A 26,849-nucleotide genomic window follows, 5' to 3' on the forward strand; every position below is an offset into this window, starting at 1 on the left:
GGTGTTTGAGGTGGGGGGGGGGGGGCGCGGTGGGGGGGGGGGGGGGGGGGGGGGGTGGGGGGGGCGCGGGGGCGGGGAGAGAGAGAGAGAAAGAGAGAACCCCCCCCACCACCAACACCTTAAACCAGCTTATATTTCAACTCTTTCTTGGACTCGAACTCAAGTTCTGTCAAAGGGTCATGAGGACTCGAAACGTCAACTCTTCTCCGCCGATGCTGCCAGACCTGCTGAGTTTTTCCAGGTAATTCTCTAATTGTTCTGTGTCTGTGTAGCAACTTGTTATCAACTAAAGCTGTCTGACAGGAATTCCTATCAATTTAAACTTGCTTAACACACAAAAGCTAACAACAAGCGCCAGTAAAACTGACCAGTGACAATAATTAGATACTACGCAGCTTTGAATCCCAAAGATAAGATCTTTTCATCTTTACTTTGCTGAGTGTATTGATTGAATATTCACAGATGAGATTGGAAGTTATGTTTCCAGCTATTCCAGCTACATCAGGCACAGATGTAGTTGTGAAATTAATTCCTGCCTCGAAGTACTTTCACCTCTGACTCACTATCTGAAATATATCACAATGAGTTTTTTTGAAATATGACTGAAGGAGGTTGATGAATTCGATTGGGGTACAGCCATGGAGGATTTGCAAACATGGGCTAGAATCTTGAAGTCAGTTCATTAGGGTACAGGGAACCTCACAGTCTGGAGTAGGTGGAGTGTCAGTTGTGCAGGACTTTAGATGGGTGCGTGGGCTGCGGCATTCTATGATTTGTATAGTTGGGTATTTGCAATTAAATATATTTTTATAGCTCTTTTCATGACTTCAGGACATCCCAAAGCACTTTACAGCCAATGAAATAACGTTTGCTGTGTAGTCATGGATATACTGTAGAAAACACTGCAATCAATTTGCATACTTCCACAAACAACCATGTTCTAATGACCACATGATCTATTTTAGAGCTGTTGCCTGAAGAATAAATATTGGTCAGGACACTGGGGATAACTCCGCTGCACTTATTCAAATCAGTGTAATTTTTTACATCTACCTGAGAGAGCAGTTGGAGCCTCTGTTTAAAGTCTCATCGAAAGGATGGCACCTTGGATAATGCAGCACTCTCAGTACTGCACTGGAGTGTCAACCTGGATTTTGCGCTCATATCTGTGGAGTATGATTTGAATCCGCAACCTTCTGACTCAAGCATGAAGACTACCAACTGAGAAACAGCTGGCAATGTGAAAGAAGTTTATAAAGCATTGCCTAGGAATTTGGCAGTCATGGGAGAAATTTTTGTGCACTGCCGACAAGAAAAATGGGGAATGCTGGAAATGTGAAATTAAAAATAGAAATTGCTGGAACTACACAACAGGTCCATTGGCATCAAAAGGAAACTTCTGTGCAGAGTTGCTGATACGATTTGAGGTACAGGTCGGCCTTACAAGTTTCCTGACTTGGGAAGGGGTGCAGGTCACCTGCACTGACCCCTGTTCCACATGTTGCAGCAGTGCAATCTGCAATGTTACAGGTGATCCGAGATGCTCCCAGCTGATTTGTAAGGTGCAGTGTAAGACACGACATCTGATTCCGAATCACATCATTATCACTTTTGGCGGAGACCTTTCTAACTTCTGTGAATCAAATAAGTACAGGTATGCATATCAGTATGCCATTTTCCTCAGCAAAGCCAGTTATTATTTGTATAATTGTCCAAAATTGGACAGTTGAATGTTTCTCAGGTTTCTAGATCCATAGATATGGGCTGAATAATACACTTCCAAAATGGGAATGATTTCCACATCAGGAGAGACGTATTAATAGGTGTGATGACATCGGGTGGCATTTCCAAAGCTGCATAATTTTAACGGCACAGAAGGAGGCCATTCGGCCCATCGTGTCTGCACTGGCTCTCCAAATGAGCATTGTGACCTAGTGCCATTGCCCTGCCATTTCCCTGTACCCCTGCACATTGTTTCTATTCAAATAATCGCCTAATGCCCTCTTGAATGCCTCGATTGAACCTGCCTCCGCTACACTTACAGACAGTGCATTCCAGACCCAAACCACTTGTTGTGTGACAAAGTTTTTTCTCACATCACATTTGCTTCTTTTGCAAATCAGTTTAAATCTGTGCACTCTTCTTGATCCTTTTACGAATGGGAAAAGCTTCTCCCTATCTACTCTGTCCAGCGCCCTCATGATTTTGAGCATCTCTATCAAATCTCCTCTTATCCTTCTTCTCTCCAAGATGAACAGTCCCATCCTCTCCAATCTATCCTCATAGCTGAAGTTTCTCATCCATGGAACCATTCTTGTAAACCTTTTCTGCATTTCCTCCAATGTGTTCACATGCTTCCTATAATGTGGCATCCAGAACTGTACACAATACTCCAGGTGAGGTCTAACGAGTGTCTTATATAAATTCAGAATAACCTCCCTGCTCTTGTACAATATGCCCCTGTTAATAAAGCCCAGGATACTATATGCTTTATTAATTGCTCTCTCCACCTGCCCTGCCATCTTTGATGATCTATGCACATATACACCCAGGTCTTTCTGCTCCTGCACCCCCTTCAAAATTTCACCCCTTATTTTATATTGCCTGTCCAGGTTCTTCCTACCAAAATGCATCACCTCACACTTCTCCGCATTGAACTTCATCTGACACCTGTCTGCCTACTCCACCAACTTGTCTATATCCTTTTGTAATTCTACACTGTCCTCCTCACAGTTTACAACACTCCGAAGCTTCGTATCATCTGCAAACTTTGAAATTCTCCCCTGCACACCAAGATCTAGATCGTTAATACATGTCAGGAAAAGCAATGGTCCCAATACCGATCATGAGGAACTCCACTACAAACCTTTCTCCAACCTGAAAAATACCCATTGATCATTACCCTCTGATTCCTATTACTCAACCAATTTTGTATCCACATTGCTACTGTCCCTTTTATTCCGTGAGCAATCACTTTTCTCACAAGTCCGTTGTGTGGCGCTGTATCAAATGCCTTTTGAAAGTCCAAGTACACCACATCAGCAGCATTACCCTCATCGACCTTTTCTATTACCTCTTCAAAAAAACTCCAAGTTAGTTGAACACAGTTTTGCCTTTAGAAATCCATGCTGGCTGTTCCTAACAACCCATATTTTTCCATGTGACTACTAATTCTATCCTGAATAACTGTTTCTAGAATCTTGCCCACCATGTGAGTTTTGAATAATAAGATATGTGGGCAGGCTTATAAGTTGGAACCCCGCCCATGCTATGGTAGCCTCACTTACTGTTGTAATTAAGGTCATTAATGACCCAATTGACTGCCATAATAGTGTGAATCCTCTAGTATGCTTTTAGAATTAGATTCACACTGTGTGGTTTGGTTTCCGTTTTTTTTAAGGGGCAGACTGTTAGGGCGGGTATAAGAGATACAGCTGTGCCCTGAGTCTCAGCTTAGAAGTTAATAGATCTGTTACTGCTGTGAGTGCTTATTTGAATGAGCAGACTATCCATTTTAAAATCATAAGTGTTAGAGACTTTTTCTCGGCTTCTGAGTCCTCTACTGAGTGCTGTATTTGTTCATGTCTATCTCCCAGGGCTGGAAAGTATCTGAGAGAGATGGGCATTGTGATCTTGCTTCTCCTGAAAAGGTGTGTAAGAGGGCACTCATTAACAATTTCAGATTATTTTATAACACGCTGCCTACCCATTATTAGCTAAGTGTGTGACAGCCTGCATGCTGTGCACATCTGTTATATGTTCGTTCTGCCAACCACACACCCTACAATTCGACCAAAGCTTTAGATGCACAATGACATTGTCAAAGACAGTGATGTCCTTATTGAATCATGCTGCCTTTGTGGTCCAGCCAAACTGACTTTACTTCTGCATTCACGAGCACGCTTTGTAGCACACTGGGACAAGATTGCACATACTGAGACATTACTCATGCTGGCCACCCTCATTGGGCCAAAAGCATTTTTTGTCATTGGGACCATTTCCTTCTGACCAGCCCAACACTGCTGCCCACCTCGGCATGTCTCTGGCTCGGCTTCCTCCTCTTAATAGGGGCAGGCATCAGCTACTCACGTCAGTCGGAGACGACACAGAGGAGGGCTCTGAGGGAGTTCTCATTGAATCTAAGGGCTGGATTGGCCCTGCTCCCCCCACTCTCCCCTCACTCCAATGGCACAGACGTCTCTAGTAGGAAACCTGCAACAGCTAGACAACTCCTCCATGCAAATAAGTAGTTAACTTGTTCAGATTAAAAAAGAATATACAAACATACAAATTTGGAGCAGGAGTGGGCCGGTTAGCCCTTCGAGCCTGCTCCACCACTCAGTAAGATCATGGCTCAACTCTACATTCCCACTTACCCCCGATAACCTTTCACCCCCTTGCTTATCAAGAATCTATCTACCTCTGCCTTAAAAATAAAGATTCTGCTTCTACCACCCTTTGAGGAAGAGTTTCAAAGGCTTTCAACCCTCTGAGAGAAAAAAATTATCCTCATCTCTGCCCTAAATAGACAATCCCTTATTTTTAAACAGTGACTAGTACTAAATTCTCCCATAAGAGGAAACATCTTCTCCACAGCAACCCTGTCACGACCCCTCAGGATATTACATGTTTCAATCAAGTCGCCTCTTATTCTTCTAAACTTCAGTGAATACAAGCTTAGTCTATCCAACCTTGCCTCTTAAGACAACCTGCCCAATCCAAGTATTAGTTTAATAAACCTTCTCTGAACTGCTTGCAACACATTTAAATCCTTTCTTAAATAAGGAGACCAATACTGTACACCGTACTCCAGATCTGGTCTCACCAGTGCCCTGAATAATTGAAGCATAATTTCCCCACTTTTGTATTTAATTACCCTCTCAATAAATGATAACATTCTATTAGCTTTCCTAATTACTTGCTGTACCTGCATACTAGCCTTATGTGATTCATGCACTAGGACACCTAGATCCCTCTGCATCTCAGAGCTCTACAATCTTTCACTATGTGGATAATATGCTTTTTTATTTTTCCTGCCAAAATGGACGATTTCACATTTTTCCATAATATACTGCATTTGCCAGGTTATTGTCCACTCAACTTATCTGTATCCCATTGTAGCCTCTTTGTGTCCTCTTCACATCTTACTATCCTTGCGTCATCATAAAATTTAGCAATCATACCTTCGGTCCCTTCGTCCAAGTTGTTTACATGAATTGTAAAAAGTTCAGGCCCCAGCACTGATCTCTGTGACACACCACTCATTACATCTTGCCAAACAGAAAAAGACCCATTTATGCCCACTCTCTGTTTCTTGTTAGCTAGCCAATCTTCTATTATGCCAACATGTTACCCCCACAGCATGAGTTTTTCTATTTTTCACAATAACCTTTGATGTGGCATCTTTTGAAATGCCATCTCAAAATATAAATACAGTACATCTACCTGTTTCCCTTTATCCACAGCATATGTTGCTTCTTCAAAGAACTCCAGTAAATTGGCTAAACATGATTTCCCTTTCACAAAACTATGTTAACTCTGCCTGATTACCCTGAAATTTTCCAACTGCCCTGCTACATCTTTAATAATAGCTTCTAACATTTCCTCTCTGACAGATGTTAGGCTAACTGGCCTATAGTTTTGTGCTTTCTGTCTCCCTCCCTTTTTGAATAAAGGACTTAACATTAGCTATTTTTCAATCTGATCGAACCTTCCTGAACTTAGGAACGTTGGAAAATTAAAACCAACGCATCAACTGACTCACTAGCCACTGCTTTTAAGACCCTAGTATGAAGTCCATCAGGATCTGGGGATTTATCAGCCTGCAGTTGCTAAGTACCAACAAGTTGCAAAGTACCACTTCCCCGGTGATTGTGATTTTCTTGAGTTCCTCCCTCCCTACCAATTCCTGATTTACAGCTGTTTCTGGGATGTTACTTGTATCCTCTATAGTGAAGACTGATGCAAAATACTGGTTCAATTCATCTGCCATCTCTTTATTTTCCATTATTACTTGCCCAGATACACTTTCTACTGGACCAACACTCACTCTGTTAACTCTTTTCCTTTCTTGATATCTATAGAAGCTCTTACTGCCTTTCTTTATATTTCTAGCTAGCTTTCTCTCTTCCTCTAATTTTTCCTCCCTTGTCAATCTTTTGGTCATTCTTTGCTGTTTTTTAATATCCTGTATGATCTTCAGACCTGCCACCCATCTTTGCACAATTTTATGCTTTTTCTTTAAGTTTGATACTATCTTTAATTTTTTTTAATTAACCACAGATGTTGGGTCCTCCCCTTGGAATTTTTCTTTCTCATTGGAATGTAGCTACTCTCTGTATTCTGAAGTATCCCCTTAAATGTCTGCCACTGCATCTCTATTGACCTGGCCCTTAACCTAATTTGCCAGTTCATTTTAGCTAGTTGTGCTTTCATACCCTCATAATTGCCCTTATTTAAGTTTAAAATACTAGTCTTGGACCTACTCTTCTCTCCTTCAAACTGAATGTAAAATTCAATCATATTATGATCACTGCCTCCTTGGGGCACCTTCACTATGAAGTCAGTAATTAATCCTATCTCGTTGCACAATACCAGGTCTAGTTCTAGTATAATCTGGTGCCAGATCATGCTATTTTAAGAAACAATCCCAAAAACATTCTATGAATTCCTCATCTTGGCTAATTTTGCCCATTTGATTTTCCCAGTCTATATGCAGATTAAAATCACCCATGATTATCTCCATACCTTTCTGACAAGCTTTCATTATTTCTTCCTTTCTACCCCATCCTACCACATGGTTACTATTAGGGAGCCTGTACTCCCACAAGTGACTTCTTGCCTTTATCATTTCTCGTCTCTACTCAAACCGCTTCTACATCCTGGTTTCCTGAACAGAGGTCATCCCTCTCTATTGTATTAATACCATCATTAATTAACAGAGCCACCCCTCCACCTTTTCCTGGTTTTCTGTCCTTCCTAAATGTCAATATTCAGGTCCCAATCTATGTCATCCTGCAGCCATGTCTCTGTAATGGCTATCAGACCGTGCTTATTTATTTCTGTTTGCACTCTCAGTTCATCTGTTCTGTTTCAAATGCTATGCGCATTCAGATACAGAGTCTATAGTTTTGACTTTTTATTCTTTTTGTATCCTCTAGCATTTTCTCTTAGATTTATACTCCTTGTCATTTGTCCCCTCCTGTCACGGCCTGTTTATCATTTCCTACATTAATACCTTTCTCTCTTGCCTTTACTCTTTGATTTACCATCTCCTCCTAAATTTGATCCCTTGCCCTCACTATTTAGTTAAAACCCCCTCTACTTCCCTAATTATGTGGCTCATTAGAACACTGGTCCCAGCACGGTTCAAGTGTAGACCATCCCAATGTATAGACCACACTTTCCCCATTACTGGTGCCAGTGCCCCATGAACCAGAACCCACCCCCCACACCAATCCTTGAGCCACGTATTCACCTCTCTAATTTTATGTACCCATGCCAATTTTCACATGGCTCAGGTAATAATCCAAAGATTATTACCTTTGATGTTCTGCTTTTTAATTTAGTGCCTAGCTCCTCATAATCTCTATGCAGAACCTCTTTCCTAACTCTACCTATGTCATTGGTACCTCCAATGGACCACAACAACTACAAGTGGGAGCCCTGAGCAGATAACCTGAACCATAGCACCAGGCAGGCAACACAGCCATCTGGACTCTTGCTCTTTGCTGCAGAGAACAGTGTCAATCCCCCTCACTATACTGTCCCCTTCTACCACTATATTCCTTTTTGTGCCCCCACCCCCCCACTTGAAAGGCTTCCTGTACTATGGTGTCATAGTCAGTTTGCTCATCCATCCTGCAGCCCCCATTCTCATCCAAACAAGCTGAGAGAACCTCAAACCTATTGGACAATTTCAAAGGCTGACGCTCCTGCCCTCTGGATCCCCTTACCTGCCTCACTCACGGTCACACCATCCTGTGCCTGACCACTGAGAAAATCAGAAGACCCTATCCTATGTGGTGTGACTGCTTCTTGGTAGAAAGCATCCAGGTAACTTTCCACTTCGTGAATGTATTGCAGTCTCTGCAGCTCAGCCTCCAGCTCAATGACTCTGAGCCAAAGCTCCTTGAGTCACAAACACTTAGTGTAGACGTGTTTGCCCTGGATCACACTGACATCTACATGCTGCAGCATTAACACATCATCTGTCCTTCCTTCCTTAATGTGTTTTAATAATTACTTAATTATATTATTCACTTATTTATTTTCCTTTTTAACTTTACCATCGGTTCATATACTACTTTAAACCTTAGGACTGGAATAGGCTTCAACCACTTACCAGATACTCACTAAACAGTGAGCTCCTTTGCCTGTTAGAGTAAAAACCAATTCCTACAGGGAACTCCCGCACTCAGCAAACTCTCAGGTATGCACTCAGCTTCAATGCTGAATTCATTTGCCTTAGCTACACTAAAGAATCCCAAATTTATAGTAAACTGAACAGGAGCTAGTGAAAACAGATTCAACCAGTTAGCTAATTAACTATCAGCTCTCTCAACAGAGTATGTTTACTCTGCCTAAGGCTGGAAGAAAGAAAGAAACTTGGTCTACTTACACAGTACTTTCCAGTTACAGCTAATTACAGACTAGACAAGATTTTTCAAGATTAAGAGTAAAACTTTAAACTCCCCTACTCACCAAACTAAAGAATGCCACCTTTGATCAGTGCCAAGGTTGGGAGACAGTAGGACTCAAAACAAAATGCCCCCACAAATTGACTGCAACTACTCAATGACAAATTAGCCTGCAGAATTTGATGCGATTGTGTATTTGCTTGGTTCCTCCTGACACTGTCCCTTGCCAGAGGCCCTTCAAACTACTGGCCATGACCTGGTTCCGGGACACGGCCAATGGACTCGGAGGCCCTCTCAACACTGGGCTGGATGACTGCCTGAAACTCGCCCTAAGCCCCAATTGATGTTTTATTGTGCGCGTTCCAAAGACGGGCCTGAAAGTCAAAAGACCACCAACTTCCAGGTTCGGAACCCGCCCTCGAAACCCCAGCATATTACTCAGCCCATGTTTCATATATTTTAAAACATGAACATCTGTTTTTTTGCATTATTTAAATCAGGAATTTGTTCAAAATAAAGCCAGCGTTTTTATAATTTTGAAAGACATGGGCATTGTTGACAATGCCAGCATTTATTGCCGATGCCTAGTTGCCCTCAAGAAGGTGATGTTGTGTCTTATTCTGCAGTCCATATGGTGGAGGTATTCCCACAAGGATGTGAGGTTGGGTGTTCCAGAACTTGGCTCCAGCGCTAATGAACAAATTATGTTATGTGCCCAAGTCCCTCTGAAATATCTGCATTCATCGCTTGAGCATTCACAATTTGAATTGCTCTACCATTGGTGGCCATGCTTTCAGTGGACTAGACCCAAAGTTCTGAAATTCTCTTCTTAAACTTCAGCCTCTCTAACCTCTCTTTCCTCCTTTCAAAATGAACCTTAAAACTTATCTCTTTGGCCAAGCATTTGGTTGTCTGCACCAAGAGCGCTTAATGTGTCTTGGTGTCAAATTTTGATTTATAACGTTCCTGTGAAGCACCTTGTGACACTTCGTTATGCTAAAGGCACTACATAAATACAAGTTGTTGTTGAAGTCAGGATGGTGTTTGGCTTACAAAGGAACTTAAATGTAAAGTGCTTCCCTGGGCCGAATTTTACATTGGGTTTGTAGGCTGGGGGGTGACCATAAAATTTTTCGGATGGTCTTCTGACAGGACTCCCGTCCACCCCAACCTCTCTGCAATTTTACGCACGAATGGGCAAGGCCTAGGCCAGCCTGCCCATACTACCCCCAATTAAGACCCTTAAGTGACCAATTATTGACCACTTAAGGGCCATTTTCTGCCCAGCCTCAGTTTTCGTGCTGGTGGAAGGAGTTCCGGAGCCGGGGGGTGGGGGAAAGCCCAAAAAATAACCCTACTCAGGCCTTGGGTAGGACGCCTCCATCAACGGCCTCCTTTTAACATCGGGCATCCCTCCTACCCCCTCCCAAAAAGGTCTGGTCCCCGCAGGTGCTCCCTTCCCCCAGTCTTTCCACCAGCATCCCAAACCCACCCCTGAGCCTCACCTTCCCACCCCAGCCTGAGACCCCCACACTTACTTGGTCCTGAACTCCCAGAACTTGGACTCTGGGGACTGCTTGCAGTCCCAGTCCTGTCCACCGCAGCTCCTGGTGCTGCAGAGACAAGAGAGCTGCTGGCCAGGCAGGTTGACTGGCAGCTCTCTGGGCGGGACTTCCTTCCAAGTGAGGGGCAAAAGTCCTGCCTCTAGCAAATTAACACTTCTTGGAGCGTTAACTGGTTGTGGGGCAGGCACTATCACCAGGGATGTGTTCGTTGCCGACTCTTCAGATGTCAGGAAGGGAAACCCCACCATCTAAAAATCCTGGCCTGTGTACCTGCTGACATTGCCCTTCTTCTAAAGAAACCTTGACAACTTGGAGTGGGTCCTGTAATTAGTACTGCAGCCATGGTTCACCCGTGATGGAGGAGGTTTAAAGCAGTGGATGAAGGGCCAATTAAGTGGATTTCTTTATCCTTAATGATCTTGAGTTTCTGGAGTTTTGCTGTAACTGTGCCTCACCCTGACAAATGGCGAATATTTTATCACGCTCTTGGCTTGTGCCTGGTGGGTGACGGAGAGGCTTTGGGCAGACAGGAGATGAAGCATTCGACACAGAATATCCAGTCTCTGACTTTCGTTGGTAGCCATGACATCAATTTGGCCAGTCTGGAGAAATTTCTGGTTAATGGTGACCCCAGGATGTTGTTGGTGGATTCGGCAATGATAATGGCATTGACTGTCGAGAGGAACTGTTAAGCTCTTTCTTCTTGAAGATTATCCAGCACTTGTGTGTGGGTATGTTACTTGCCACTTATTATCTCAAGCCTGAAGATTTCTAGGTCTTCCTGCATGTGATCATGGACTACTTCATTAGTAAACATCTACACATCTTATAATAGAGGGAATATCATTGATAAGCAGCTGAACATAGTTGAACCAAGGACATTGCCCTGAGGAAGTGCTATATCACTGTCCTGGAGTTAAGATGAATGGGTTCCAACAACCACAACCATCTTACTGGAGACTTATCCTGCTGATCCTCCTTGACTTGCATTTTACTCAGGCTCCCGGGTGCCATTATCAGCTTACATTTCCAGGAAGATATGGTGCCAAACAAGCGAAAGGCTGCAGAAAAAATTCCCTCACTTCCTGTAAATTTAATTTTGCAGTATAGTCATTGCAAATAACCTTGAGTAACAACAATAAACTGAAGTGCAATATATAATAATTATTTAAAAATTGTTTAAGAGAATGCTGTATTGATATGAGTGATTTAAGTGCACTCTGTATATGTGGTCCGTGACATTGGCTTATTTCCTTTGGCTGTTTCAGGGAATGAACTTTTGTGTAACATAATGAATTTTTTTCCCTCCACGTGAAAACAAACCTAAAATGGTCAAATTTGTCATCTGTGCACAGGCTGCGAATCAAAACAGTTATAGAATTGCTTCACATGTGTGAGAACTCAGCACTGTGCTCGGAAGTGGTTCCGTGGTCACTGTGCACCATTGAAAGCCTGCTACAGCAGACAGTGTGGCACGCAGATAACATCCACAGAAGCAGACGTTTTGCAATGACACAGTCACAGTTGTGACTGATGCATCAGTAGCTGAACCTCAAATCCTGCCCGTATAATGCTAGCAACAGCTGTCATGTGCTAGGCAGGCTTACATGAAGGTGCTATCAGACACTTGCACAACACACTACCCAGGTTAGGTTGGGCTTGAACAATTGTTTTGTTCAGTGTAGCAAGTTCTTTGGGTACAGCAAATAAGTAAAACAGAATTCTTTCATTCAGTTATGTCCTTTCCATCCTATTAATGGCTTAGTATGATTGTAACCATCGACCTGAACAGTAGAAAATAGTCGATTGCAGGTTATTCAAAAATTCTTTTTGCATTTAACACATTATCTGGTAATTTGTATGTTGTATATGTGATTTCAGGAGAATATGGCACAATCGGTGCTGATGCACAACTAGCTGTCTTTAACCGTGTGTCTTGCAGCTTCACATTTTCTGAGAAGGAGCATAACTTGAGTTACTTGTCATACTGCAACAGTGACACATCCTTTGCACAAGTAATGGGATTTGGTGTGAAACTAGGTATAACAAGTGTATTTACTATCAGTTTCATAATCTCTGATTTGGAATGCACCCAAACTCAAAATAGTAACTACAATAATAATAAAGCTACTTTGAAAGGAATTGTGATCATCCCAAACTAGAAAGAGTAAACCTGTTCCTGATGTGACCTTTAGCATATCACTATCACTAACACAGATCCCATGTCAGGGTGATGCATGGTGCAAACACCTTGAACCAGCTTAGCATTTTGTGTTGAGAGACTACTTTAAGAGCTATAACTTCACAACATTTCAACCATTTGCAGTCTTGAGAAAGTCAATTATTTGTAACTTTAAAGTTTTAGATTTTGAAAGACGTGGCATTCCAGTTGTTCTTACTATTGAAGCCAATTGTCCAACTGACCTTTCTCGTGGGTTAGAAATGTTGTTGGCTGTCAGAGGTTTGTGTGCAGAGTTCTCTTTCGGAGCAGCAACCAGAACAGGAAAAGTGGTGCTTCACTGTGTAGCTTTAGTCAGTTATACTTAGTAAACCTCTTGAGTATATCATAAACCCACTTGTTCATTTTAATGGCCTCCCATTGGTCCTGGTCTCGGCCCAGTGACACAATGGTTTCTCGATCAGAAATGTGAATGTATCACATCTGGATGCTTTGCAGTTTGCAATCAAGGAGGTGGGATCTTTCCATTCTGTGCTGTGCCATATAAACCTGCACTTCAATCTATGTCAGTTTAAACCGTGGAAGTTTTGCACAGGACTGACTATGCAATTAAATGCTATAAGTTTCATGGAGGGAATCTGTCCTCAGCTGCTGTGAATGTCTGTGCTGCACATTCTTAACAAGCCTGACAAAATTCTAGAAGAAGTAGATCCTAGAAACAGCCCTAGAAGAATAGAACAGGATCATACTGCAGCAACAACTTGCATTTATATAACACCTTCAACATAGTGATGTGTCCCAAGGTGCTTTGCAGGAGCTTTGCCAAGCAAACCGAACCACAACAGAGATATTAGGGCAGGAGACCAAAAGTGTGGCCAAAGAAATAGCTTTTAAGGAGTGTCTTAAAGGAGAGGAGTAGGGAGTGAATTTCAGAGCTTAGAACTTAGGAAGCTGAAGACATGCCGCCAATGGTGAAGTGACTAAAATAGAGCATGCGTAAGAGGCCAGAATGAGAGAACTGGAGAATACAGCTGCATTGGGTGGACAGATTGCTAATTCAAGCCCATGAACTTTGGTGATAACATCAGATACACAAAATACAATGAATGGATGTTGGAGGCCGATCTTAGCCCATCAAATTTTAATGTCACAGAAGGAGGCCAATCAGCCTATGGTGTCTGCACCAGCTCGCCGAATGAGCATTATGACCTAGAGCCATTGCCCTGCCTTTTCCCTGTACCCCAGCACATTGTTTCTGTTCAAATAATCATCTGATGCCCTCTTGAATGCCTCAATTGAACCTGCCTCCACCACACTTCCAGGCAGTGCATTCCAGACCCAAACCACTTGTGTGAAAAAGTTTTTTCCCATGTCCATATGGAGAGTGTGGCCTGATCAGATTTTATCAAAACAAATTAAAAAGTCACACTTTGACATTTAGGAGACTGACCTAGAGTTGTCACAAAATGGCAGGGTGATGACTAAAAACTGGGATTCTCCACGGTAAGGGAGGGAAAGTTCTGAGAATGTGTTGATCTGCATTGTGTTTGCACATCTTTTACTGGACAACTCTAGACTGACATGGACAGAAGCAGTCAATGCTGTGCTTGTTGCATTAACTAAGAGATAGTGGGGAGGAGATGGCGAATACTTGCAGGAAGAAGGAATAGGCAAAGAATAGTAGTCATGGAGTCATTTATGGCACAGAATGAGGATTCAGCCCATCCAATTTCTCCCTGGAGAAATCCAATCAGTCCCATTGCCTCTACTTTATTCCCGTAGCCCTGAGAGTGTATTTCCTTAAAGTACCCACTCAATTTCCTTTTTAAATCACAGAATGGTTACAGCACACAAGGAGACCATTTGGCCCATTGTGCCTGTGCTGGCTTCCTGCAAGAACAATTCACCTAGTTCCACTCCTTGCCTTTTCCCTGTAGCCCTGAATTTTCTTTCTCTTCAGATAATGATCCAATTCTCTTTTGAAAGCTATGATTGAATTTGTCTTCACCACAGTCTCAGGGAGTGCATTCTAGATCCTAACCACTCGGTACAAATGACAGTTTCTCTTCATGCTGCCATTGCTTCTTTTAACAATCACCTTAAATCGCAGTCCTCTGGTTCTTCATCCTTCCAACAATGGGAACAGTCTCTCCCTATCTATTGTCCTGATTTTGAATACCTCTATCAAATCACCTCTCAACCATCTCTTTGCAAAAGAGAACATCCCTGGCCTTTTCAATGTATCTAAGTAACTGAAGGTCCTCATCCCTGGAAACATTCTTGTGAATCTTTTCTGGACCCTCTCTAATGCCTTCACATCCTCCTTGAAGCGAGGTGCCCAGAACTGGCAGAATATTCAAGTTGAGGTTGAACCAGTGTTTTATACAGGTTTGACATAGCTTCCTTTCTTTTGTAGTCTATGCCCCTTTTTATAAAATCCAAGATCCCATATGCTTTTTAACTGCTCTCTCAATGTGACCTGCTACCTTCAATGATTTTTGCACATCCACACCCAGGTCCCTCTGTTCCCTGCAGCCCCTTTAGAATTGTACCCATTACTTTCTATTGTCTCTCCGTTCTTCATACTAAAATGAATCACTTCACACTTCTCTGCAATATATTTTATCTGCCTCTTGTCCGCCCATTCCATCAACCTGTCTATATCCTTTTGAAGTTTAACTATCCTCCTCAAAGTTCACAATACTTCTAAGTTTTTTTATCATCCACAGATTTTGACAAGGTGCCCTGTACAGCAAACTCTAGGTCATTAATCTATCTCTGCTTCTACTGATATTTTGTCAAATTCCTCTTCCTTAGTAAATGCTGATACAAATTACTCAGTAAGTATTCTAACCTTATCCTGTGCCACTAATCTTATATCACCATTTTTCTCTCTAATAGCACTCACTTCACCTCTTCCTACCCATTTCCTATTTACATGCCAGTAGAAGATTTTTGGATTCCCTTTTATGTTGACTGCCATTCTATTCTTATTTTCTCTCTCTGCAAGACTTACTTTCCTCTTCACTCAATGTATTGTATTTGACCTGCTTTCATTTGAAGAATTCACATGACATACATCATATGCCCTCTTTTTTGTTTCATCATATTATCTTATCTCCCTCATCATCCAATGATACCTAGCTTTGGTTCCTCTACCTTTCGCCCTTGTTAGAATGTACCTAGCTTGTAACTGAAGCATCTCCTCCTTAACGAACACCCATTGTTGGCCATTACAATTTTTCCTGTCAGCCTATGGTTCCATTTTACCCTGGCTAGATTCTATCTCATCCCATTGAATTTAGCCCTTGCCTACTTAGACATTCTACTTTAGATCGTTCCTTGCTCTTCTACATTACTAGTCTGAATTACCTTATGATAAAATGATTATTCTTATCCAAGTGCTCCCCCACAGACACTTGGTCCACTTCATTCCTCAGCACCAGATCCAGAAATGCCTCCTTTCTGGTTGGACCAAGAACAGATGGACCAAGGAAGTTCTCCTGAACACATCTTATAAATTCCTTCCCCTCCTTACTGTTTACTCTAACACTATTCCAATTGATGTCTGGGTAATTAAAGCCCCTCAGCGTCACCAATCTATAGTTCTGGCATATTACGTGATTCCCCTACAGATTTACTCCTCTATCTCTTTTTCACTATTTGGAGGCCAGTATCCCCAGTAGCATGATCATACCCTCTTTGCTTCTCAGCTATAACCAAATGGATTCTGCCTTGTCTCTTCAAGGACATCTCCTCTTTCCAATGCTGCAATGTCTTACCTAATCAGTACAGCCAACCTACCTCCTTGTTATTCTTCTCTCTCATTTCTGAACACGTTATATCCTTAAATGTTAAGCACCCATTCCTCACCTTTTTTAAGCCACTTTTCCATTATTCCCAGGACATTTTTTTCCCACATGGCAATTTGTGCTTGTAGCTCATTAACCTTATTCTCCACACATTGTGTGTTTACACACATGCATTGTAAACCAGCCTTTGTATTCCTCATAGCCCTTCTTAGTCCATTTTTATCCAATGTGGAACTACTCCCTTCCTAGCATTGTCCAACACTCTAACTTTATGCATCTTTTTCCTCTTTTCTACTTCCATATGCTGGTGCTTATCCTCTTGACAGCTGACTATTTTAAAAATGGAACTTGCAAATGGACTGCATTCCTGCAGTGTATATGTTCCTTATATATATGAGGACTGAAAAGTAGTCAGACAATCTGTGCAGACTAGTACCTGACTAGGATTTTTTGAAGAGTTTATACTGCACTGTCATAAGTGTAGTGCAGAAATTGGAATGTCGACCATCGGAATTGCACTGTGGTTCCATTGCTAAGGATGCCACAAGATTCCCCCATCAGTAAATGGATTGCTTGGGACTGGATTAGCTTTGGTCCACTTCTGTTTAACACTTGGAGCCAAAACATTTACCAAAATACTTAATGATACGCATCAGAACTGCATTTGCTATTCTGTAGCCTGATCTGACATCTTTCATTCACTCAGTCTGGTGAGACACCAATCAATATCGGATCCAGTGACTATGAGAATGGTTACACATTTCCATGCACACTGTAGCATTTCAAGTGTCTGAGGAAAGCAGAATGTCACTGCCTGTAGCTACTGGGACCTCACCAGCACCAGAAAGTGTTTCAGATGCCGCACTCCAGCTAGCCCCATAACTGCAACATGAAAATAAAAGAACAAACCTGTCAGTCAAAGTACAACAAAAGATTGCAACCCTCATATTATCTCGTGTGTCTGATACTGTTTAGCATCTGGTACAAAATCCATGGGGTTGAGTTAGTAATCTGTCCACCTAAGGCAGCTGTACTGTGATCCTTACTGGGTTCAGGACCCTAGACCACTGGATTCTTAGTAGAGTACAGACATTCACAGCAGCTGAGGAGCAGGTTCCCTCCATCAACTTTTTGCACCTAATTGTGTAGTCGGTTTTATACGAAGCTCCAACTCCTTATGCTGACAGATCTAGGAGAAGAATTTTAGAGCATTGCACAGAATGGAAAAGATCTCCAACTCCTGATTATGAATAAAATCCTAGAGCCACAATGGAAGAAGGATTAGTCATATGGATAATGACTGGTTGCAGTTTTTGATTTAAAAACTACCATTTTATTTAAAACAACCATATACTGAAGTTCTTATATCACCGTTTGATAGCATTAAGTAAGAATTTAACAAAAATCTAGTTATATTTTCAAATTTTGTCACATGTTCAGCATCTAAGTCTACCTGCATCGTGCACAGTGAGATTAACTCTCTTTCAAGCTGACCATTTCATGGACTGCTTTCCCTCAGGTGATGGAGACTGTTGTATGTTGTTTTGATCAGAAATAATCAAGCTTGCTAATAGCTCAACACTGTTGCAATTATTATTCAAAGGCCCAAAGGAGGGGGCCTGGATTAGACATCAGTCTTTAGTTTCGCAGATCTGGCTCCAATTCTAGCCCACATTGAGTGGCTGAAAGGCTTATCTGTCTGCTGGATGTGAAATGAGCTCCAGCTGTCTCAGCCCAGCCCTTAATAAGTGCTAATCCACAGCACAAAGCTGCCCCAATTTGGTAATAATTGCTGCAAAATTGCTTATCTCACTCTATGCATCTTCATACTCTAACCCATGCTCTTCTAAAAACTTCAAAACTGTGGACCTCCTCAGCTCACTCAGCCCTCTTATCCCAAACTTAAATTACCAGTGTCTGCCCTGGCTCACTCTTGCCTGTGACTCGGAAACTAGTAGGTGCAAGCCCCACTCCTGGCATTTGAGCACGTAGTCTAAGCTGATACCCCAGTCCAGTAGTTGGAGGTGCCATCCTTCAGTTGAGATGTTAAAAGGCCCCTCTCAGATTCAAAAAAAGAGCAGGGGTGTTCTTGCCTGGGTCTTGGCCAATATTTATGCCTCAGCTAGCATCATTAAAATACAGACTATCTGTGCATTATCTCATTGCTGTTTCTGGGATCTTGCTGTGTGCAGACTGCCTGGCGTGGCTCCTATATTGTAACAGTGCCTCCACTTCAAAAATACTTCTTTAGCTATCGAGTGCTTTAAGACTTCCTGAGGCCATGAAGTGTACTTTAGAAATTCAAGGGGCCAAGTGGCCTGCTCCTAATTCATACATTTATTTCAGCCACAAGGTCACAGAGGAAAGAGGTGGCAGAATATTAATATTGATAAGTTTTGAAATCCAGTTTTGGGGGTGGGGAAAGGACTGTTGAATGATCTTTTGAGTTAAAAGACAAAATTCCCCAATTACTGTACCAACATCTGTCACCTTAGAGTGTGGCAGGTATTTTTTAAAGGATTATTTCTTTAAAAAAAAAAGCAGCATAAGTCGGGATAGAAAGAGTGTGTGCTGTACAAGAAAGCTGAAGCAGATGGAAGGAGATGAAAGTGCAGTGTCCCGCTGAGTTGGGAGAGTTTAATCCCCTTGTAGCAAAACAGTCTCCCTTTGGAATCACAGCTGTCATCCAGCCTCAAAATCTCAAATTGAAGCTAAATAAATGATACAGAAATATTCCTTTGGAGTTCCATATTGACTAATTATTAGAATCTCTAATTTCCTTCATAGACACAGTCATGGGATGAGGTTGGTAATAGTCAGTCTGGAATACTTTTGCTTTAAGTTTACTGGAAATTCTCCCTGATGCAACCTCTAATATACGAGGGAGAACCAGCTTATCACTAGACACAACAACAACAATTTGAATTTACACATGGCATCTTTAACATATTAAAGCATTGCTAGGTGCTTCACAGGGGCATTATCAGAAAGAATTTGAAAAAAGTCCCATCAGTGTCTTTATGAAAATAGCAACCAGATACAGAATTTAGTTTCTTTCAGTAATGCTTTGTTTGAAGAAGTTAGACTGGAGGAAACATTGCGTTGGACAGTGGGACAGGGCTGAATTAATATCAATGGAGAATATCAATAACTATGGAGCAAACAGCAGACGTGTCATTTTGATTGTTAATTTAGTTTGCTCATGCATAAAGACACATTAACTTTTCCTAGCCAGTCCTCTGATAATGTTGTCAGCACTTATATATTTTTATAAAATCAAGTGCCAGGGGTTAAAATAATTTTTCTAATGTTTACTAGTTGATGGTACGACCTCCCTCTTCAAATCACAACATTCTGCAAATGCAAATGACTTGGTTTTGGCATTTTTGTATTTATACAAAGAGTGATCATTTCTTGTCTTCAGTTCATCCTTGTACTGGAATCACTGCATTTTGCTCATTCCCAGCCCAGAAAACTTAGCCCTTTTCTGGTTGTGATCACACACACACAAGGTGTCTGCAAATAAGTGCTTAAATATTTGTTAATCAAGAGACTACAACTAAACACAACTCGAAAATCTTAGCATTATTTATCAGTTAGAAATGTTCAAGGATTTAATAGGAAATTGTTCCAACCTGCAATCCCTAAACTGCTCAAGAATGTGCTGTTAGTAATTCTTGTGAAATTCTAGTCCTCTTGCCCATCGAAAGTGTACCCGTGTTAAATAGGCCTTGAACCAGGAACAGAAAGTCTTGTGCTCTCAAACTAGATTTATGACAATGTAATTAGTCAATTCATGTTTGTTGGTGTAATTCATTTCAACCTGGCTAATGATTGAGATTTTTACATTGAGATGGGGCTCACACTGAGCAATTGAATGGAGCTTTTTATTCCTGGATGTGTAAAGGTAACTTGTTATGCAGTGAGTTTTGACAAAATGTTATTGCTTTATACTGTATTTTTTTAGAAAGTTTTTAATAGCTCTTACCTTGTCAATGTGCATATTGTGTGTATTCATCCTCCCAGTTTGCTTGGGCAGAGTATATTGGATACTTGGAAATACTACATCTTAGAAATAATATTGGCCTAGACACAGTGCGTGTTAAGAGTTGATGCAATTTGGTTTTTGAAACAAAGTGATAAAAAAGAGTCTTACCTAACTTGTAATCTTGTTGATCTGAAACTGCTGGACTGTTTTCATCTCCTGGGTGATGTATTGGCATTTGACAGAGATGGAGAGGGATTAGGCCAAGTGAGCTTTAAATTTAGCACCAAGAGCCACAAAGAGAAGAGCAAATACAAATCGCTCAAATTTTGAGCATCGTATGACAACCGTATCAGTCCAGTACCTATTGTAGCTAATCATGCAACACCAGGGGATTGCCAAAATCCTGGTGAATACCCAGTACTATTAGGAAATCAGTGGGTAGTAATTCTATATTTTAATGAGTCTTCTTTCTGTTCTAAGTGCCTGGTAACATTTTGTAAAATCACGAGGATTATATATAGTATACAAACAGACTTATAACTTCAGCTGATGTGTTGTTTGTATACTCCCCTCCCCCTCCACGATATTAAATGATGTTAAAGCTAAATAATTGTGAAAATGGCCTACAAGTGTCCGATGCCTGGGCAATGTCATCTCAATCCTGCCTCAGACCTGCACTGGAAATCAATCTTGCTTTTGCCCTGAGGTGACCAAAGTGTCGTTGTCAGACACCATTTTATAACAGGATTTCCAGCTTTTCAGCTCAAGATTTGTCTAATTAATTAATCCCTGAGGGACTATCTGGCACTGCATTGCAGGGATGCAATGATTCAATCCAGGTTTCATTTATTATGCTGCTGATTATAACTTGTGTTTGTACTAATGTCTATACAAAAAAAAATCTCAAAAGACAAAAAATTGAAGCTTCACCATCTGGACAATGTGTATGTGTGTTTTAGATATGTTGTTGCGAATTTCTATCTGTTGTTATCCATTATAATCAAAAGCAAAACTACTGACTAAGGCTATACAGGGTGTTTTATTATTAGGAACAACAGCCACGAATCCTGAAAACTTGCCAATGTGCTCAGCTGGGTTTGGGACTGGATACTTATCCCTGTGGGGTTGTCATTGAGAGAACCTCACTCGGTGCTAAAAGCTTTAAGTGTGGCTCTCAAAAGGACTGTACATGCTTTGCAAAACAACCAAAGATTAATGAAGGTTACCAGTTTTCCCTTAGCTTGGTCAGTACTAGTGTCTATGCACCAACCATAACTATTGTCAAAAAGTCTGAGAGTTGGCTTGAAACCATTTGAAACAGGCACTTTGATTAAACGGTTTTAATTTTTTTCCCTGTTTCTAGCGAGAAGAGGCACTTGCAAGTGAAGGCATGTGACCCCATTCAATGCTCCATGCATGGAAAGAAGTGTACCATCATCGTGGAGACCAAGATCAACCAGTCACAGCCTGACTTCACCAAGACACGCTCAGGATTTGTCCTTTCCTGGCCGGGAAACTAGCAAAAGCCTCGGCCTTTTCTAATTTTATTTGGTCCAATGTCAGCTTGCCATTCAAAGTCAATTCATTCATAGGCTGGCAACATTAATGATGGGGGAAAAAGTCCAGGACTGGTTCATGCTAAACATTATAAACGTTCATAGTTCAGAAGTAATGCTCTCCAATAGTCACACCTCTTCTGTCTGACCTGCATTAAGCTCTTTACCGTATTTAATATTCTTTGTGACACCCTTTGTCATCTACCCATTAACATTGGCTTTGTCATCTACCCATTAACATTGGCTTTGTCTCTTTTTCCCTCTTATACGTGGTTCCTGGATCTCCTTAAATATGACGATCAGGCACAGCAGGCTCTAGTCTGTAGTTTTTCAGGGTTATGGACTTTTGCACTCACTATTTATTGCTTTATTTAAACAAAGTAACCCCTATTTTAATAATAGAGAGATATGGAGCAAGATTCCACAGTATGAAAATGATAAATGAGCTTACAGATTTAGAATCTATTTCTCATAATTAGAGTGCCAGAATTTGTGGTAATAGTCTGGCTTCAAGTGGCTGTTTAGTAATGCACCAGTTAGGTTTGAATTTCTGCTAACCTTACTGTATTTTAGATATTTTGTTAGACTGAGATTGTTGTCTGAAGATAGGGTGAAATTGTTCATTCCATGGTTCTCATGCTGTATTAGATATGCGACTGGATTTTCCCCAAGTCAGGATGATTCAGGAACACTAAAAATGACAGCCAGGACCTGTTACCAGGATTCCCGACCGGGTTCCTGGGGCTTCCCATCTCCGGGTGCGTCTTTTAAGGGTGTGGGCTGGTCCAGGTCGCTAGACCGAATTCTGCACACATGACTTGGCCAGCTCCATTGCTGTCATAGGCATGTCTTAGTCCTCTACAACTTTCATGGAGTCAGGCCAGCTTTTCCAAGGTTCGTGGTTCACTGCAGCTCAGATTTTTGGGAACTATAGTCTGCATGCGGGGGCCTTTTGAAAGGTATGTTCAATTCCTCTTTGTGTCCCCCATGCCAAAGTATGCCCAAACAACTCCTATGGCCCATCAAGCCCCACATGCCAAGATTTGACCCCCGAATCACCACAATGGTGCCTCATGCTAAGCTATGGCCCCCAAACAAACCCAGTGGCCCCTCATGCACCCAAGCCAAGCTATGGCACTTCCATACTCGTTCACCCAATATATACTGCATAGATTGAGGCTTGGCTACGAGCCCAGAAATCTATTAGCCTGTTGATACACCTCAGCCCCAGAGAAAACATTGCTTAATTGGCAGCTCTGGAGCTCTGATTTATGCTGCCAAGTTCACAATGTTTATTTACACAAGATAAAGAGGCTTCAAATGCTTGCAGTTTCAGCTGTTGGTACTTTAAAGGGGCCGAATGATTGACACTTTATTGAGCTGTAGTACAAAGGAGTTTTTCAAGAAAGTGGAAAGTTATCAATGAATGTCTTTTTAAAATCTTTTTTTATACATCCTACTGTCTCTACAAGATTCATTGGTTCCTGTACAGTGGGTGAATGCGCATGGAAGTGCCATAGGGGTTGTTTGGGGGACATGGCTTGGCATGGGGAATGAGTGGCCATAGGAGGTTAGCGGGCATTTGCTTGGCATGAGGGGTCATGGGGGTTTGGGGGGCATAGGCATGGGGGACATGAGGGGCTATAGGGGGTGGGTTCGGGGCATGAGTTGGCATGGATGAGGCATGGGGAGTGTGTGAAGGGCGAATCTGGGAAGGCCACCCCGCCTCCGCACCCAGGAGTCCCTGTGGCTGCTTCCAAACCTTTTCCCGGGTCGGCTGGCTGGACTGCAGCCGCAGCCACCACTACCCTGCCGCCATCCCTACCCCCCCCCCCCCCGCCTCCGCCCCACACACACACACACACACACACCCCCTCCCACACACACACACACACACACAAACAGTGAAAATCCCATCCTTGTGAGCAATTTCTCCCATGGTGGCCAGGCCAAGCTGGGAGTTTTCCAAACTCCTACTACCCACCTCGAGGATGAAAATCCAGGCCATGGTCACCGTAAGACTTTAGGCCACAATGTGGTTTTGTAAAAAAAAAAAGCCAGGTCACCTTCCTTCTCTTGTCTAGTTTCTCTAAAGGAACAAAACTCTCAGTTGTAAAGTATTTTTTACTTTTGAATCTAGTTTTAAAGAGGACACATAATGTCAGCCATGAACCAAACTTTGAACCTGTTTATCACACCTCCCACTTACGTGCACCTCCCCCAAATGCACATAAAGTTTCAAACTTGGCTTAATCAGATTAGAAATTGTGCTGGGCCTTCACCACAGTTTCTGGTAACATTACCACATCCTGCTTTCAGGGGAAGTGAGACTGTGTCAGTTTTACGTGTAGAATAGTAGGTTGACACTACAATTTATTTTTATCGCACTGCAATCACAAAGTTTGACATTAGACTATTTAAATCTTTTTATGAGAATCTTTTTTCTGTATGTTAATTCTCCTTCCTCAGCCTGAGACCAATGCAGCAGAGTGGTTGGAAACATGGCCTAGTCCCTAGGCTTCAATCAGTGCCGCCTGTAGCTGGCTGCTAGGTGGAACTAGAGAATCCCCATCCAAGGCTAAATATCAGCCCAATATGCTCTCTCCATTTTCTCCCCCATTCCCCATGCCCCCTCCCTGGATCAGGAGAGACAGTTCATTCATTATTTCAATCCCTACTTGTTGAAAAGGCAATCAAGAGCACAGGAGGACTGAAAGCTGCATTCACTCAGTGGCACTGAGTGAAAGACTTATATTTCTGCAGTCCTATTTCAGCATAAGCATTGCACTTGTCTTGTGCAATGAGTCTCCATTTTTTGGTACTGTATTTCCATTGGTGTGTGCCAAGAATAAGGCAGGACCAATACAGATTTAAATCAAGCTGGTATTCATTTGCGTTTATAATACAAAGGGATATTTCAAATTGGGAGCGGTAGACGCTCAATTCTGCACTATCGTTTGTTGAGAAGGGAAATGACTGGTACTAGTCCAAACCAGTTTTATATACCTTAATTTGGAAGTCCTGTTCAGACAGTATCAGTCATTTCCAAATTTTACTGGTTTTCCCTTCTGGGTGGGAAGTGAATAATTTTCCACAAAATTGTAACCATGTATCAGAAGTTCAATGTAAAATAACAGTGATTTTCTTCCTTTTTGCACGTTTTCCTGATTGTAGGATATTGTCTACATAATGACAGGTAAACACCAAGTGAATCAAATTTCTGCAGGGTTCCGCAATCTCTAGCTGAAAGATTGGCAGAAACTTGCAGCGTAATTAAATATATAACTGCTGCTTGCTGTTTCTCCAAAGGTTTTCCACCAAAGTTATAATGGGAGATTGGAAGAACAAAAGTGTTTAACATGGTTAATATCTGGAGCTCACTGTCATCTGGAAAAGTGCTTATGTAGAATTTCACACAAGTGAAAGAAAAAAATAACAGCAAAGCAAGTTGACAAATAATTTAACATTTCACAACAAGAGTTCTGATTTTAAAAAAAATCACCGCTGGCGAATTAACTTTTCTTGCTTTCCTCAGATGTTGAATGAACTTCCAGTAGAATAGTTGGCTGTAAAATTTCAGCATGAATACCTGTAGTGTCAGCCTTGTTTGTGGTAATAATCACATCTCTGAGTCAGAAGTTCATAGATTCAAATCGCACTCCAGGACTTTATTGAGGGAATGCTACACTGTCAGAGATGCTGCATTTCAGATGATACATTAAATCAAGGACCATTTTGCCTTCTCAGGTGAACATAAAGGTCCAAAGAAAAGCAACCTGGCTAATAGCAATTCCTTAGCTGGTCATTCATTTCATTGCTGTTTGTGAGACATTGCTATGCAAATTGGCTGCTGAGTTTGCTTACAAACAACATGCTTCACTGGTTGTTAACCACTTTAGGACAAGCCAGGATGTGAAGGGCACTACAGAAATTTCAGTTCATTCATTCATTCTTTCTGTAATTTTGCAGTCTACATAACACAGAGCTTTAACAGTGATGTCAGTGCCATGACAACTGGTGATAAAAGGACATTGTGTACTGTAGCAGGTCAGCCTTAATCATTAATGTTTTCTTAAAAATTGATAAATATGATTTCTATTGAAATTTTCATCTCTGCGTTTTAAACCACTTCCCTCCTGTAGGCCAACCTTTTCTAAGGCACTCAATGAGATCATGTCGCTGTCATTACTATTTCTCTATATTCAAATTATTGTGAACTGAAGTTGCAACTACCCACTCATTACAGCTTGACCCTTTGGTCAGTCTCCATGTGATACTGTGGCGGATGCAATCAGCTCATTGTCCAATCTACAAACCCGTCTAATCCAGTCAGTGACGGACTAGTTGGATAAAGGGTGTGTCCTAGATTACAATTTAAAAATATATAAAAGCTTTACTCTTCCTCAATTGATGTGGTTTTATATATATTCATTACAAAAATGCCATTTCTTTTAGTAAAAATATCTGCTTAAGTGGACTCAGCTGTACTAAAAAGCTTTTACAAAAATAAAAATTTTTGCAAGAAATAGATCTCTAGATCTGTGACCTCATGTTAGTGTACAGGTACAATTGCCATTTTACCAACACTGGATATAAATCACCCACATTTGACATATGCTATCCTGTAACATTGGAGAACTATTTTACTCGGCTTGTGAAGAAAACCACACAGAAGATTGACTCTCATCAATAACCTTTCTTTTTAAATGTACCATTTTTGGAAAGAGTAGCTCAAGCCACACAGTTATGGATTTTACTCCCTGTCCATACGCAAATTAATCCTGGAAAAATCAGTAAGCAGTGCTTCTAGTTAATGCTGGGCTATATTCCAATGAAAGAATTAAATACCAAAGGTATACACATATACTGCTTGCCATTGGTTAGCTCTTGATTATTATTTATTTAGCTTGCACTAAGAATGCTTGATGCATCTTCAGCAATATGCAATGTTGTGTTGAATGGTGAATGGTTTTTCCTGCCTAAGCAGGATTTAATTTAGCTTTCAGAGCTCATGGTTGATGGAATATTGTGCATCCCGCTCAGCTAAGACACCAAACTGATGATTTTTTCTATTGAACTAGTTGTCCAGTTGGCTCATTTTGATAAAGTT

General features: G+C 41.5%; 1 protein-coding gene across 2 annotated transcripts in view; it reads left to right on the plus strand.

The window, feature by feature from the left end:
• The window catches only part of myo1d (myosin 1D), a 593,379-nt gene extending 570,045 nt beyond the window's left edge, over positions 1-23,334 (plus strand). For both annotated transcript variants that reach the window (XM_041173666.1, XM_041173667.1), the window contains one exon: positions 21,547-23,334. In XM_041173666.1, the coding sequence (XP_041029600.1) occupies positions 21,547-21,703 (157 nt within the window). In that variant the 3' untranslated portion in view covers positions 21,704-23,334. The remainder of the gene's footprint in view (positions 1-21,546) is intronic.
• The last annotated feature ends 3,515 nt before the right edge of the window (positions 23,335-26,849 follow it).

This window comes from Carcharodon carcharias, chromosome 23 (genome assembly GCF_017639515.1).
Source record: "Carcharodon carcharias isolate sCarCar2 chromosome 23, sCarCar2.pri, whole genome shotgun sequence".
NCBI classification, from domain to species: domain Eukaryota; kingdom Metazoa; phylum Chordata; class Chondrichthyes; order Lamniformes; family Lamnidae; genus Carcharodon; species Carcharodon carcharias.